This window comes from Leptosomus discolor, chromosome 6 (genome assembly GCF_034619465.1).
Source record: "Leptosomus discolor isolate bLepDis1 chromosome 6, bLepDis1.hap2, whole genome shotgun sequence".
NCBI lineage: Eukaryota > Metazoa > Chordata > Aves > Leptosomiformes > Leptosomidae > Leptosomus > Leptosomus discolor.
In genome coordinates this window covers 31123314-31140184 of record NC_141396.1, presented here as the reverse complement: position 1 = coordinate 31140184, position 16871 = coordinate 31123314, and the positions used below count along the sequence as shown (strand labels likewise).

The following is a 16871-nucleotide window of genomic DNA, read 5'->3' as shown; positions in this document are numbered from 1 at the left end:
CTGTGCCAGCTCTTCATATGCTCCAACACTGAAAGGGTCCCATTTTTCAAGTTTGCACAACCAAACTTTACTGGTTGGAGAGGAGAGGAAATGAGGGGGGGAAGTGAGGGAGAACAATGGTAAATTAGCCAAGTCTCTTCACTGCTACTGCACTTTGCTTTCAACAATGCTGCCAGATAATGCAACTCAGCTTTTCTTTCTCTTTTCGGTAATACAACTATTTATTTGCGAGTTTTTTGCCTCCAGGTTTTGGTGGAACTAGGTTACAATTTGTCAGAGTTGACTTGTTAAAATCTTAGTTTCATTAGTAAGTATTTACATAAAAACTACACTGAAAAATACACTCTACAACAGAGATCTCATGTTTAGAGACCCACACCTTGATCACAGTAATTCTTCCATGCTCAAAGGGTTCTCTTTTTTTTTTTTTAAAAAAAGCCAGTGTGTGTATATATACACTGCACTTAGGTGATGTGTAGTACTTTTGCAAGCCTAGACATCAGCATATTTGATGGAGTAAGCCACTAGTTAAATGCATCACACAGGTTTATTGCTCTATGCTAACTACTACAATAGTTCTTCACACACATTTGAGAGGACACAGTAAAGACCTGAAATAATTTACCAAATACAGCCAACTTCAAAAGCCTTGCTAACGGGCAAGTTCAAGAGACAGAGATCTGTACTAGTGATCCCCTTAGGATAACCCAGAGACAGTATTTTATCAGTAAGCACATAATGAATAAACAAGTGTGCTGTGAATATTCACAGACTTATTGTAACTACAGAAAGCTATTGCATGAAACAGAAAACAGTAATACACCAGCATAGTAGGTTTGGAAATGTCAACTTTTTTTAATAACTGCTCTTCTCTCCAGGTTATGTCATGCAGTTACAAAGTAGTTAGAAAAAAAGCATGAGTTTCTGGGAGGAACTAGTTGTCTTTTAAAAAAAACATTCATATTCATTACATAAATAACATCTGGCACTTCAAGGGGACTCCACGGGACAAAAGCCTTACACTTTAAAAACTGTGCTTGATCCAATATTGTGCTGAGGTCCATTTTGTTGTACTCTAATACGTTCAAAACTTCAAGACCTCCTGATAACCAAAAAAGAAAAAAGGCTGTGTGTGTTAAGACAGTGGATTAAGTTTATAGCAGCATTCTAGCTCCATTGTAGTCTGGCCAATGATTTCTGGGTTCAGTTTCACTTCAGTTGTTCACTGAGGCATTATCTAATTTTAAGAAGCCTCTGAAAGGAAAAGACTGAAAAAGAATCCCAAAAACAACCTAAGTATGATTGCTTGCCAAATTCAGACTATCCCTTTTTTTTTAAAAAAAAAGAAAACAGCCTACAGTCAGGATAGTTATGTAGATACTTGATTAAAAACATAACTAGAACTGCTTGATAGTTTCAGCTTATAAAAATATTAGTCTGTTACCTCTACATACTTCATGGTGATAGTCAAGCTAGCTTGAACAAGCAATAAAAGGCAGTCCTATAACAGCAGGACAGTTAAAGAAAAAACATCGCCTAAAGAGAATCAGGCCTGAAGCTTTACTACAAATAAAAATTAGACTCCTATCAAAGTTAATCCCTGCTGGAGGCCCATTCTTCCTTTGACAATGCCACAGCATTGATCATACAAGGCCTTACTGAAAGTGCTGAAGCCAAAATTACATCGTTAAACAAAAGTGCATGAAGTAATAATGAGCTGAGTGCTCATCTAGTACAGTATCTGATCTGAAGTCTGAGAAGCGGCTCAGGTGGCAAGACCACTCTTTCATACATAAAATGTACCATTTTGTTTTGTAGGCAAAATACCCAGAATGGCCCCCACAAGTGCAGATGAACTGTTATCTTCAGATACATACTTGTATACAATTTCCTAATCCATAGATTTTTATTGTAAAAAAAGACTAGTTTGGACTGAAACTAATTGAGAATAGAATCCACTATAATGTCAGAAGAAAGAAAAATTTGTGGTTACATGTAAACTTGTGATAAGCTTTCTCAGGAAGAGAGGGTACATTAACAGCAAGAGGGATGGGATACAACAAGGAGCGGTAATGGCCTGTTTATGTAAAGGTCAGGCCAGCCTCATTGTACACTTTGAAGACTTTCTCAATTGCATTGACATAGGCAGCTGTTCTCAGGTCCAGACCCAGGTTGTACTTCATGGCAGTACGCATGATTTGCTGAAACAGAAAAGGTTACATATGATTTCTGTGAGTTTCTCCATAGGAACTAAACTAGATTTGCTTGAAGGATCCAAATTAGGAGTACAAGGAGCTGCTAGACTGGTATCAGAGCTCCGATCCTCTGTGGACCAATTCTAAAATTTCTTGATTCCCCTTAAAACCGAGGTCTGAAAGGGAAGAAAACCTTTCCCAGATTACTACATCGCCCCTTTTCAGGTCTTGGATCCATGTGTACCTCAGATACAGGGAGAGCCAAGATATTTCAATTAAAAATACTGCATAGAGAGATTAATCTAAAACCGCTGGTGGTGAAGTAAAGCATGCTTAGGTATGTGTCCCAGACTAGCCAGGTACAAGAGGACAACTAAAAAGTTTCTAATTATTACAGCTTCTACTAGAAAATACTTCCTGATTTCATGTCTTAGTCTCTAATGGTTACTATACCCAGTTAAAAGTTGGCCATCCAGGCACAGAGCAGAAATACATCATACTCACAGCAACTTCCATTATCACGAACCGTCTACCTACTCCTTTAACTGCAAAGAAATTCTCTACGACCCATTCAAAACCTGTCGCAAAGTCATGTAAGTTATTTTGCTGTAAGCACATTTACTAATGCAATATTTACCCGGGCGGAACGCTCCATTGTGTAAGCCAACCCAGAGTGGACAATGTCCTTCTCAGATGCACCCTGCAACAACAGGGAATAAAATCAGGGTTTAGTCCAAAAGACAAAAAGGTATCAGTCGTGTATTAGGGACAATGACATGTTGGGTTCCCATAATTACTGAAGCTTGCTTGCTCATTTTCTTCTAATGACTGGTGTAAGAACCTAAATCACCTTTACTGTGTTACCTGAAGAGCTAATTATGTCAATGCAATTCTAAAGCCTCAGACCTAAGCCCTGAAGATTTTTATATGCCTAGCTTCTAGATGCACGACGCTAGTATTTTGTATTGATGTTTTAACTACTGTTTTCAGCCTTAAGAACACACAGTAAATGTTAAAGAAAAAAAGCTCCCAAGTGTCAATACCTATCGTAGTTACTTGCAGTTGTTTTGAAGACAGCCAGGGTTTAGGAAAGGCATGGATCCCCAGTTCATATACTCAACATTGTATTAGCCCTGAACAACTCTAGAATAACTTTGTTCCCATTAAAATTTAAATACACAGAACAATAAATAACTGAAGATAGCCTAAATGACTGAGTTATCAGCTTCGATGTTCCATCATCCTGATTGCTGTAATTTACTAATCATTTGAGACCTGGCTTCACAAAATACATGCTTTCCCTCGAATATCAGTTTGGGCTAGATATACAAATTACTAGGCCAGTGTTTAAGAGATCACAGCAATCGCTTTAAGCACAAAACCCATCTACCATGCTATTCTTTTAGCCTAACATTTATGAAAACACTAGCATCACACTGGATCAGGCTAAAGTCTATTTCTGTCATCTGACAGCAGTCCAAGTTTACATCCACTTCCTCAATTTCTTTCTGAGGAAGCATGGTTTAATGTTTTTCACAACTCACTGGATTTTTTTCCCCCCAATCATTTGTCCCATCTCCTCCTAAACTTGTGTTTAAAAAACAAACCAACTGATCCTTTTAGCTTCTATACGTCCCTTGGCAGAGTATCGCACATCTTGACTGTTTGCTGTGCTAGGAACCATCTCCGGTTCTTCATCCTGTGCCTCACTCTGCTTGTTTTGTTTGAATGCATCTCATTCTCTTTCACCATCCCTCCCAGTGAACCTGTGAATCTATCCTTACCCATCCATGTTCATATCACTCATTCTATAGATTACTGTCTCCACCCCAAGACTAGTTCAGACAAATAGGACCTAGGTTAGTTCATTGTTTCATGTATGAGAAGCTTCCGTATCTTTGATTACTCTTGTCATTTTGCTCTGAACTTTTTCCACATCTACAATGTTTGAAGACACAGAGACCTAACCTGCATGCAGTATTCAGAAGGCAGACATGCTCTGGATTTATATTGTGGCACCATTAGTCAGTCTTGGTCTTTCCCTTCACGATAAATTCTAACACTGGATTTGCTTTTTGATTGTTATGGATTTATAAGCTTATATTTTGTCATTACCTCCAGATCTCCCATTTGAATGCAAATAGATGAGCTCACAACCCATCATTTTATATGAAAATTTCCCTACCATGTATTCCTACACATTAGACAATAATGAATTTTACCTCACATTTCTTTGCCCGTTAATTTAGTCTTAAGAGGAACATCCTACAATTTTTTACCCGCTCTTGTCTATATTATCCTGGAGTTACAGAAACAGCATATCAAACCGTCTGTGGCATGGGATCTTGTTGAAAGTTGTCTGGAAATCTAGTCAAACTATATCAACAAGATCTCCAAAACAAATCCTGTTAATGTTTGAGGCAGTATTTCCCACTACAAAAGCTCCATCGACTTTGATAGCTAGGGTACAAAGGAATCATGTAATCTCTGTATTTATCAGGTTAGCCAGCAGAAGTATCAAGTATTTCATAGCAAACAAAAGCATCAAAAAAAATCTCATAGGTTTTTAAGTTTTCCTTACTGGCCTTCCAGAAGAACCATTCCTTGCATCCTCTCTGGTAAAAAAAAAAAAATCACATGGTTTGTCTAAACAATGGAGACAAAAAAAATAGCTTACTTGCAGTATTCCTAAGCAGTTCAGATCATTTGCTTGCTTTGGCCACCAGGCTAGCTACATACTAATGTCCTGCTGGGGCTAAAACCTCCATGATAGCTACAACGGTAAAATTTTGCAGTTACAACATCAGAATACAGCTACAGTAACAGTAAAACACCCAGCAGCAACTACTTACTGATATCCTATCTTGAAATTCTGCTGTAGGCACAACTGGAATAGTTCCACCGTGTTTCCCAAATTTTCTTTCCAAGCTTTCCTGGACAGACACTAGAAAATAAAAAAAGCAGAGGCAAGGTAACTAACAGGGGAAGGAATATGCTCCCTAACAAAGGAGCTGACCCCAGGATTTTCAACATTCAATGGCATGAAACACAGACTATAGGGATTTGGGACAAAGGGAATCATCTTACTTTTGTTTTCTAAGAAAAGGGAAAGATGTTGATTTTTCCTGTTTTTATAAAGGTGAATGCTTCCAATAATAGTAGTAATATTGCTATAGTACCACCACACAGCACATGTGGATTTATTGATCCCACTTTGCTAGCCTTATAAAGCTGATAAGGCAATCAGGATTAACTTTCCTAACTTGATAGATAGCATTAGACAAAATATTTCTTGAAGTTAAAGCACCAATTATCTCCTATTGCACTTTGCATACATGCTACCTGTTAAGAAAAAAGCCCATCTGGAATTTTAGTTTTTTCCTTAGGACCTGAGAAGTGCTTTGGGATTTTGAATTTATATTTATTTCATCTTAATTCTTGAAATTTAATTAGCATGGTTTCCTAAACAACATCACAGAGTATTTCAGATGACATAATCTTGAATTTGTGAAAGAGATTTAAGTTAGAATTGCCATAACCCTCAACCACTTTAGAAACACCTTGAAAGATATCATTTATGAGAAAAGGTTATATTAAAAAACATTTAGATGTATGTTTTGCCAAGTCAAATGCCCCAAGATTCTCATATGTTTTCTATAGAATATTTTTTAAAATGGAGCAATATCCTGCAGTTCTTCTCTATTAAGCTTCCTCTCTTCATGTAATCGGTATTCTGGCCCAGAAACTGGGAAGGACAGAATGACCTAAAGTGGAGCTGTAGGCCGTAAGCAGGTTTTTACAGCGCCTATACCAATTATATTATCACCTTTTATAGAAATCCTCTGCTGTTGTATGTGTGGAACAATGTTACCCACTCGAACTTTGAATACTTCTCAAAATACCTAGTGTACAGCCGAAAGACATTATTAAGAAGTAATAAATACTTCACATGGTTTGAGTTCAGTATTTTCACAAAACAGAGGAAAAATATCACTTTATGAATTAAAAGATAACTGGAAAAAGTATGCATTTAACTTAAGCCATCAGAGTTGTGAGTCAGTTAACCTATCAAATCTTTCCTATTCTTCACTATGCAGCAATAATAGACTTGTGGTATGGAAATTGTGGTGAATTTAAAATAGTTCTGTATTAATTTCTCCCACATTTGCTGTTTCCTGGTCCAGTCTATTAATTAAACAGTGAGTGAAAGCAGAACTAAGCACTTACTGAGCAAGTGGTAGTTTGAATCCCTTTCATATTTAAAAGTCAAGCGTCCATAACTGACGTGGTTCAAGTTTTTCAGCCATTCAAAATAGGATACTGTTACACCACCAGCGTTCAGGTAAAGATCCTGCACAGAAATAGCAAACGTCTTGAATTCTGACCATGTGACAAAGACAGCTCTATTGTATTCAACAAAAGCGAGCAGAAGTATTATGTACAAAGTACTAGTTTAAACCGCAGTACAGAAGACAATCCAGTTGTTACTCTTACATGACATTTATCCTCTTCTGCAGTCTAGAGATTACTTCTACTGATTCAAAAGAGGACTTGACCTTAGAAATGTGAAGTTCAAGTGTGCTTGACTGACCACTTCCTTTTATTTTGGCACAAGTTTTTATTCAAGAAAAGCAGGGCATTCTTAGGCCATCTCAGTGAGTAAAGGCAGAAGAGCAGACACTCTTTCTAGCAATATTACCTGGATAGGTCTTATTCTTTCAAATTATCATTATAGACAACGTTTACTCTATACAATCTAAGAGACACAGTTCTGTCAGACCATCACCTAGACACAACACTTACAAACAAATTGGCCAGCGTATTTACTCTGCCTTCTTCCTTTGCTTAGTGGACTATTTAGTTGAGCAAATGTCAGCTAACACTTCAAAGTGCAAACCTACAGATTTAAGAACTAATTGTGGATTGCTCTCTCTTCTGAATATGTAACCTTCATGTAAGAGTTATCTTGGTCATGTACAGCTGCAGTGAGATCTTTAAGTAATTACTACCAATCTTAAGCAACACCGACATCCATTTCTTAGACAGCAGTTGTTAAAAAGCACTGTAAGAGAATGAATGGCTATTAATAAAAACTTTCAATATACAACGTCGTGCTACAATTCACAGAAATACTACCCTTGTAATGAAAATCAAATAATAGAACCTTACAGGGATAACCATGATATTCCGCTCTAAGAAGATTTTGTCAGCTTCAGGAGTTGTAGGCCCATTGGCACCTTCAGCAATAATCTGAAAGGAATCACAGCAGAGTAACTCAGAGGTACATGTTTGGTTTTGTCCATGCTAATTATGGAATACTAGTATTTAAACAGGCCTTCTCTATTTTTCATTTATATTTGAACTCTCCAACTTACTTTTGCTTTAACCTTGTGAGCGTTGGCCTTAGTCAACTGCTTCTCACTGGCAGCAGGGATGAGAATGTCACAGTCTGTCTCCAGAATACTGCCCTCAAGTGTTTGTGCTTTAGGGAAGCCCATGATTGTCCCATGTTGCTGTTCACAGAAAACAAACCAGGGTGTTTTTAGTGTGTGTGTACTCATATGACTTCCGTCCCTTCTTCCAACTTTCAAAAAAGAAAGTAGGGAGAAGCAACAGTACTAGAAAGACAGCACATAACGTATTTCCTATCTTTACTTAGATTAGGCACGAAAAGCAAGCTACAAAGCTTGGATAACAGTCAAAGTTCCCACAATTGAGGCATAACTGCTCACTGGCCAAAGACACTGACAACCATTTGAGCTCTGGAGTATTCAAAAAAGTCTCTCTTGACTCTCAAAATACACGGCAAATACAATAGTTTTCAAACAACTGAAATGACCCACCAGTCTGCTACATGCAGGATAAGTTGCATCACGTAAGATTCAGGAGTACCATTTTAAAATTCAGTACTACAACGACAGCCTGTGTTTAGTGACAGAATCTTCTCATTCTTTTGAGAAAGGGGGTGATAAAGACATTCAAATACTGCCTATGTAAAAGAAGACACATCAAATAAGCCCCTTAGAAATTCTTAAGCAGAAGATTGTATTTTGGTGCCTGTGAACTGTCCCCTCAAGTCTGCTTCACTTGGAAACTGAAATAAAAATACCATATCCAGTTTTCGTTATGAACTACATGTTCAGGTTACACTGCCAGACAGGCTTTCGTTTTTTCAGAAACATCCAATAAGTAAGAAGCAGAAGTACACTTCGAAGTCTTAAATGTCCATAAGCTTGTGTTTCTCAGTCAGGAAACCTTCAGGAACCTCCTTGCCCTGGTTCCTTGAGACATCCTTTCTAGTTTAAAGAAAGGCAAAATCATCACGAACTCCAATTCCGAAACCAAAGTAGTTACCCTGCACACATGCAAGCCCTTGCCATTTTTCTGAAAGTCAGGTCAAAGGGTAAAAAAAATACCACCTGCATTCATACTGGGGATAAGGAGAAAGCCAGAAGAATCAACATTCGTAAGCCATTTTGTAAGTACTAATTGCAGCATGATGTAAATATCACAAATTAACACCAGCCTACAGTCATCCTGTGTACTTGCAAAGCTGACAAAATTGAAATTCTTTCTGCTCAGCGAAGTTTCATACCAATTTGTAATCTTCTAGTTCCTTCGGGTCAATCCCATCAGGGTTCCAGATAGAACCATTAAACTCTCCAACTGCCACGCACTTTGCTCCAAAACGATGCAAGTATCTCATAGAATGCAAGCCCACATTACCAAATCCCTGAGGGTGGAGAGAGAAAGGGAAAAGTAGTTAACCCTTTAGCTAAAATGATGATTACTGCTAAGGCTTATATAGCTTTGAATAGTTTTACACAGTTCTTCATCTATTGGAATATCTTGGCATTAGATGATACGAACAGGAAAGACGGAGGAAATCCACACACATTCTATTCTAGTCTGAATACCACTGTAAAAATTATGCACCGTAGCTAGCAATGTACAGTTGTGCTAGGTTTTTTATACTGGAAATACAGAAGGGAAGCGCTAATGTTACTATGAAAGTGTCAAAACGATGACTTTATCAACATAGGGACATTATGTGTATCTATTTTATAAATAGCACCATCTTAGAGGAAATTAAGAAATTTTTCTATGACTATTCAAAGGTTTGACTAACATTTGCAGGCCAAGAAATATTCTCATTTACTCTGGGTAAGGAAGGCTTACAAGCGTAAAACCATCCCACAATGGAAAGCATTAAACAAGAATACCGTTAATTCTTCACATTAAAACATAAAAACTAGTAGGAAGCTATGTAATTTCTAATACATTTCTGAAGTGGTCCTTTACAAAATAGATTGCCTAAATTTAAATTTAGATAATCTTGCTTTTCATTGACATGTTTTACATCCTTGCAGGTATAGAAAACCAAATTCCAGGCCATTATTCAACATTCTGGAAGTAACCTGGCAGATCAAAAGGTTACATGATGCACGTCAAAAGTTTGTAGTAAGATTCTATGCTGGAAAAAAGCTGAGTATTAAATTCCTGCATAGCATAGCTCCAATTATATTTAGGATTTTTGTTTATATAGTAGAAGCAAATTTCAATACCACAGTTTGTCATGCATGCGGTCTCTTTGCAATACCGTATCCTTGTTTTCCTAGAAAAATCTTCAGCTATTCTTATGGCCACATTTTCAGTCTAAGTTATGCTTAAGTGCCTGCTGGTTAATCCTCTGCCAGGCATGAAAACACCAAAGCGCAGGGAGATGAGCATGCTGCTGGGTCCATGCAGGGCAGAGATGTTTGTTTCAGCCCACTGGTTAACTAGAGGACAACCTGGAGGTTACAATTATTCTGGTATTTCTAAACGCCAGTGCACTGGTACTGAAAACAACAAAGCAATCCCTCAAATCCTCCATTTAACATACTGTTCAAAGCTGAACAGAACAAGTTATTTCTCTGAACATTCAAGAATGATAATGCATATTACTGAATGTCAAACCCCTTCCAAATTCAACTACATAAATCCTGAAATCTTATGAATACCGAAAACGTATGTTCAACCCTAAAAATTTTGGATAAGATCTTGGTCTCTACTTTTCCAACTGCTCATTCCATAGTGGAACAAGAATATAACCCCTAATTCCTTCTCTCCCTAAAAGTTTTTATTACAAAACAGAGCAACAAATATTGTGTAGGCAGAAGCAGTGTCACAGCTCACTGAGAAGCACGCAGGGTCTTAGTTTAAAGAACTCCTATAACAGTATTCCTCTTTGTTCTTTGCAGCCTATGGATCTATGGAGATTTGGCTTTGTGGCTGTACAGTGCAATTGAAAGTTCAGTTTTTAAAAAACAGTCCAAAATAAAGGGCACCTAACACTTGAAAAGTGTTTCTAAAGTTTGAGAGTAAAGGTTAACTTCGAAGTCGTAAAACCCTAACAGGATTTATTGCTACAGCCCTTTTTAAAAGCAGCTCTGCTGGAAGTTTGTTTACGACTTTTTCCCTACAATTGAAGGAAAAAAGTTACCTGGACAGCAAATGTTTTATCTCCAAATCCAGGAGTCATTCCTAATATACTCATATATGATGCTTCATTGATGAAATTTTCAATTCCATGGAAGAGACCACGACCAGTTGCAGATATACGTCCATGGATCCCACCCTGGCTGATGGGTTTACCAGTTACACATGCATGTGCGTTAATATCCTGTAAAACAGTGAAGGACTTGAGCAATGGAACTAATCAAAGAACAGCTGGAACAAGAAGTTATGTACACTTTAGAGATAAGGAAAATGGGAACAGGAAGAGTCAGAGCATGATACAGTTTACAAACATTCAGTTTTTAAAGATAATTTCCTGTCTTACTTTGTGTGAACACCTTTTCTGAAGTACTCTAGTAGATGTCAGGAAAGTTGCATAATGCAATATTGGATGTGCTCTGTAATTTTTTGTTGTATTTAAGTGTGTATGTTACCTTCAGTCTGTGGTTAGTTAATTACGGTGGCAGCTATGTTGTACTGTTAGCAAAGAGCAGACTTTGACAAATCAAAAAGCTTTGAGGACTATGTTTCTCCAAATTAGCTCCTATTACAGCCATAATTTCCATCTCTATTCTTGACATTTTAATCTTTTAAAGGGCTCAGACATATCCTTGGACTGGTTTTTAATCATCTTTAAACAGTGTTTAGTGTTCCTTTATACCAAATTCAGTTATTTTGAAATAACAATACAAACTTAATACCTTTCTGTTGTCAGAATACAAGGATGTTCAATCTCAGAGGAAAATTTGGAGTACAAGAGTCGTATGGGAAAAGTTAGATAAGTATTTACTCCTTTTATTCAGAAAAGCAATACATACAATCAAGCCTCTATCCTTAATTTGGTGGCAATAAAATTATATTTTCCATATGCTAGACAGCTAGACAAGATAAAATAGACTATTTAAAACCAGAGTTAATTTTTCAAATTTAAAGTAGTAACTTGAAAAAACTTCTTCGAAGCTAGACACTGTTTAGGCTTCCCTCTTCTGTCACCACTGGTTCCCATGCTCCCACACCCTGGGAACACAGTATCACAGTGGCTTGGCCTCCAATACAAGTGAAAGAGTAGTGATGAAAGAGAATCCACTGAAATGAGTCTGGAGTCTGCCAACAGCCGGATGGGTTTCTATTCCACCAGCTGCACATTCACTGGGAGGCTCCCTTCTCTCCATCGCTTGTGCCAAATGCATTTGCATGCCTGTGGCATGAGTGCAAGATGCTTGGTGAGAGGAAGGGAGTAGACAAAAGTAAGTGGAGAAAGAAAGGGAGGAGATGACTAGAGACATAACGGAAATGAAAAATATTTATTGCTTGAAAACAACAGTGAGTTAACATACAAAGACAAAGATAACCCCTCTTTAAACACAATAAAAACAATGCTGGTCTTGTCCCAAAATTCCTAATTCAGTTCCCCAAAATACAGCTGCATTGCTCTCATTAAGCTGTATGCTCCCTCTGGCGGCATATAAACTGCAAACAAGATCCATGGCAGTGTTTTGCTAGGGACAATTTGACCTGGCATTTTGATGCATTTTTAGGTTTTCATTCTGTTTCAGATTGAAACTGCTTTTTAGCCTTCATTCATTCATAAAGGAGGAAGCATGTTTTATAAATACGTGAAGAAATACAGCCTCCCACCATACATAAGAATGTACTTATTAAAGTCCCTTCACATGTCCCAGGAGTCAGAAGAGTGGAAAGGATTAATTTAATCAAAAACTTTAGCCATATGTAATTCAATGATCCAGAAACTTAACACAGATTTTCTGGAACAGTTAACATGGTAGTTATTAAAGACTTGCATGGTTTGGCAAGAAAACAAGAGCATAAGGTGAGGGCAGGTCCCAGTCTTCTTAAAGTCACATATACAAACCACAGTCGATGTCAAAGTCCTAAAAATTTTGGTTTGAAGTCAATAAAAAAATGTTTTAACACATATTGGGCCATAAAGAAAGACTATGACTTTTAATGAGAGCTTGTAAAATGGCTTATGGCTAGCATTAATGACTTCTGTATCGGTACTAATAGTCAATGAACTTAGTTGGCAGAGTTCAGACACTGAACTTTTGCTTGTCTTTTAACCCCTTTCCATGCTGCAATAATGTCCTCCTTGTCTCTCCAGCTTCCTGGCTCTGTGTGTTAGCTTTTAAGCATACCTCCCCTATCCGATCATATCTGTTATTTGACTTTTCCTTTCTCCTTCAAGCTCCCTGAACACATGTGTGTGCAACCACACTGACTCATCAGGTCTTTCACTGAATAGTTATCTTTCCACTTAACTGAATGTAGTCCCTCACATAGCTCCCATCTGTTTGCTGAGTTATGGTTAGTTTCACTTTTGTTCTGTGGTCATTTTCTGCTCTTAGTTCCCTCCCCTCCTTCCCCCATGGCCCCTTTTATAATTTCGTATTCCTTAATCACCTTTTTTTGTTCTTGGTGTCTCAACCAGAATGCTACCTGAAACATCTTCTACAAACTGGTTTTGATAGACTATTCCACTTTTTTGCAGCCTTGTCAGTTCTCGCCTTCCTTCCCCGTATCTGGTCATTCTCCACAACAGGTTTTAAGTTCCACTGTGGTTACCATTCTCTCTTCCATGAACAAACAAGCAACCCAATAAAATTAAGTAAACTGACTTATTTCTTTCCTTATTCCAATTCTTTAATTAACTTTTCAGAAAAATGGACCTAAATCCTCTCACTTTTTTTATTCTTCGAGAATAAGATACTGCCATGCAAAGAGAGTCCAGGAATAAAAGAAGCTGTTGTAGCATAATTCAAATTGTATTTTTACCTGCAGTAGTTGTTGGTTTGTTTTCTTTTGACATTGAAGCATTTGTATGTGTAGGGCTACATAACAAGCTGAGATGACAAAGTGGAAAGAGTAAGAAATTGAGCCATTTAAAAAAAAACTTCTGTATCAGTGTTTAGTTCTCCACCTATTAAAAAACCTGAAGCTTCTGTATAAAACTATGTGAAATACTAACAAATACAACAAGTCTTAAAACAGGTCATGTGCTGTGAGCCTTCTGTCTCAGTCATAATATAACAGTGCTGATGTATCACAGTGAAATATGCATTTTAGTGCAATGAGTTAAACGTCAAAATGTAAAACACTTTGAGGCAGTAGTTTTCTTAAATGTTGGAATTTTAAGTTATGACAGAGAGCAAGCTACCATTCTGCATGTTGAAGTCATAATTTTGGCTTTTTATCAGGTTTAAAGTTTTAAATAAAATATTTACATTTACATATGTGAATAATAAAAAGCAAGTAACATTTTATAGTGATATCCCTGTCTAACAGGCAGCTCTGTGTAAAAGTTTTAACTCAATTAATCATCATGTCACAGCCTTTTATTCCCCTCCATAAGATACCTTAGACCAAAATTTCAGATCTAGAATAACCTGTGCCATCCTATCCTCTTCTTGTTAAAGGCATCAGACAGCACAAGACAAGTATTCTGCCAAGAGACTCTCTCAGGAAAGCCAGGCATGTCTTCAACAGACATGCCAGAGAGAAATAAGTGTTGGGTGGCTCTCATGCCTTATTACGGGGGGCGTACACCCTGCTGTATTTCTGAGGAACTGTTGGAAGGGACTGCAGAAAGTGAAAAGAAAGTCTTCAATTCAGAGGGAGCTGGGATAGGCAAACGTGCAATAGCTTAGCATATTAACACACTAATATGACGCTATGGCACGACTCCTTAGCAAAGTACAACCTGCTGGAGTAGCAGAAACAACATCTGAAAGAGAAGCTAGAAAGTTTGGGTAGCATAGGCAGTAGAGCCTTAAGAATTAAGTTGTCTCTAATACATTTTTCTTTTGTCCAACCTGTCAAAAGCATACAGCAAAAGTGTTTGGTCAACAGGCATGGTTTTGGTACAGTCAAAACAGGTACAAATAACCCTGGCAACATAAGGACAAAGGCCAAATTAAGGGCTATAAACAAATTTTTAAATACTAATTTTTTTATTGCCTTCTGGGCAATAAATTGTATCAGTGTCCTTTTGCTTTACATCTTGGAGAATTTGCTGAAGTCTACACTGATTACTTTTTGTAAACTATTTGTTACTTTTAGGGGACCACATAGAACTTTAATACTTTTATAGGTTAGACCAATTGTGCAAACTTAGTTTAAATGGCCTCTTGAATGCACAAAGCCACAAGCATTTACTTAACACTTGTAAATTCAGTAGTCTGAAACAGAAAGATTTCAGTACTTTAAGACTATACCAGCTATTATGAACTAATTAACAGCTTTAAATTAGTAATCATAGTACTAATGAAAAAGAGGGAAACTGTAGCAATAGAAATAAATTTTAGACTAAGTATGACACCTTTAAAAACAGTGTATTTTCTTTTTGCTGAACAGTTGCAATCAGTATTGTATCAAACTTAATTTAAGCCTAGTATAAAAACGTTAACCTTAAAGCTATTTTTCCTTAACTGTACCCTAAAACCTTACACCAATTAAGTTGTTACCGTTCACAAGAATATATTTAGAACCACATAATTAAATAAAATTAAATGATTAAGCAGCATGGTAATAAATTTCCAGATAAAAGAATTTCTGCAAAGACCAAGAAAGCTTTTCTACTTCAAAGCCTCTGCTCAAAACTTACATAGTGTCCTATGGTACTGGCATAGGTGTCAGCAATCCAGGACATCTCCCTCTCCCCTGTGCTCATATCAGGAGCAGGCACATCAACACCAGGTCCTGTTGGCAACAGTGAAAACACCTTTTAAGGATCAAATATGAACAGTTATCTTTAACCATCATTCCCTTGGGAACTGTGCAGGCCCTGGCAGAGAAGAACTGTTTTCCTGTTTAATCCTCAGTTTATTATGCAAGCAACAGATCCTTCTGGATTCAGTTCAGTTTTAGATGCTGTTATCACACGTTTGTACAATACTGACATAACCTCCAACCTTTGAGACAAGCCATTCAGTGAAGTGAAGGTCACTTTATCAACAAAAAGTCAGAGTAAGATAATGCATCAAAAGCATATTTATATCATTATTTTTCTAACTATCATTGCTGTAACAACAGGAAGGGCACTATCTAGGTACAATTTCTATATACCATGATGTTAATTGGGGTTTTTTCTGCATTAGAATTTCCTTTTTATTCCTGTCTGAGTTTAAAAATTGAAGATAGGCTGTTCCTAGTCATTGCACTGTAGCACACACATTTGATTTTACTGCTTAGTTCACGAACAAGACATTACATCTTTCTTGACGAAATAAACCTTTGAAAGAACTTTCACACATCTGCTGTAATAAAAAAAAAATCTGTTTTTTCTAGATAACTAAAAATAGCATTTGCCCAAGCTATTTAAGATCAGAGGGACTTGTTCAGCAAGATTTTAGATGCAACTCTGCCTCTACCAGTTTTTTCCCCCAAGTATTTTTAAAAGGTTTGTGAAAGCAGCGTAGCACCAAGCATAGAGCCAAAAAGGAAGACAAATTTAACCAAACCATTTTAACTGTCACTGAACTAACAATCACTACAGCTGGCATAGTGCACAGTATTACCCTCATCACATGTTACATCAATAAGTCTGTTTATACAGAAGCTTAATTTAGATGAGAAATAGTCTGGCTGAAAGAGCAGATGACAAACACTCTAGCTGAAGAGCAAGAAAATGCAGATAAATGGATATACATTCCCAGGGGCAACTAGACATCAGGAACACATGACAGAACTTTAACTAGTTACATGCTTTATTGGTCCCTTGAATAAGAACCTTCTCCAGGTAAAGATCCTCCATTTAATTACAAGTCAAGCTAGCAACATTCAGCTTTCTCCAGAGGAGACTTCCAGATAGCAACTCCAGACAGCAAGCTATCAGAACAACTCAGGGTTGAGAGTCTGAATGAAACACCTACTAACATTACAGAAGCTGAGGTTCTGTTGCAACAGGCACCTATGCTTCTCTTGCAGCCTGTGGTTGCCATGGGTGAAGCCATCAACTTTCTCTGGGGTGGATCTTCTATTTCCTTCCTCTGTTTCCTCAGATAGCTGCCAAAAGCCTCAACTGAGGCTACAGGAAATGGTAACAGTGAAGAGTTTGATATTAGAGATTAAAATTGCAACAAACTAGGTCACAATTTTATAATCTACCTCTAAGAGAAATGTGATTCATCTTGGTTCCTGTGAGCTCAGCTTTTGTGGCTT

General features: G+C 37.3%; 1 protein-coding gene across 1 annotated transcript in view; it reads right to left on the bottom strand.

The window, feature by feature from the left end:
* Nucleotides 1-804: 804 nt before the first annotated feature.
* The window catches only part of GLUD1 (glutamate dehydrogenase 1), a 30534-nt gene continuing 14467 nt past the window's right edge, over nucleotides 805-16871 (bottom strand). Inside the window, exons 5-13 of the mRNA XM_009951168.2 lie at nucleotides 15316-15410; nucleotides 10681-10860; nucleotides 8791-8928; nucleotides 7571-7708; nucleotides 7365-7445; nucleotides 6423-6546; nucleotides 5048-5139; nucleotides 2833-2895; nucleotides 805-2201 (exon numbers count right to left, since the gene is read on the bottom strand). Coding sequence (XP_009949470.2) covers nucleotides 2082-2201; nucleotides 2833-2895; nucleotides 5048-5139; nucleotides 6423-6546; nucleotides 7365-7445; nucleotides 7571-7708; nucleotides 8791-8928; nucleotides 10681-10860; nucleotides 15316-15410 — 1031 coding nt within the window. The 3' untranslated portion in view covers nucleotides 805-2081. The remainder of the gene's footprint in view (nucleotides 2202-2832; nucleotides 2896-5047; nucleotides 5140-6422; nucleotides 6547-7364; nucleotides 7446-7570; nucleotides 7709-8790; nucleotides 8929-10680; nucleotides 10861-15315; nucleotides 15411-16871) is intronic.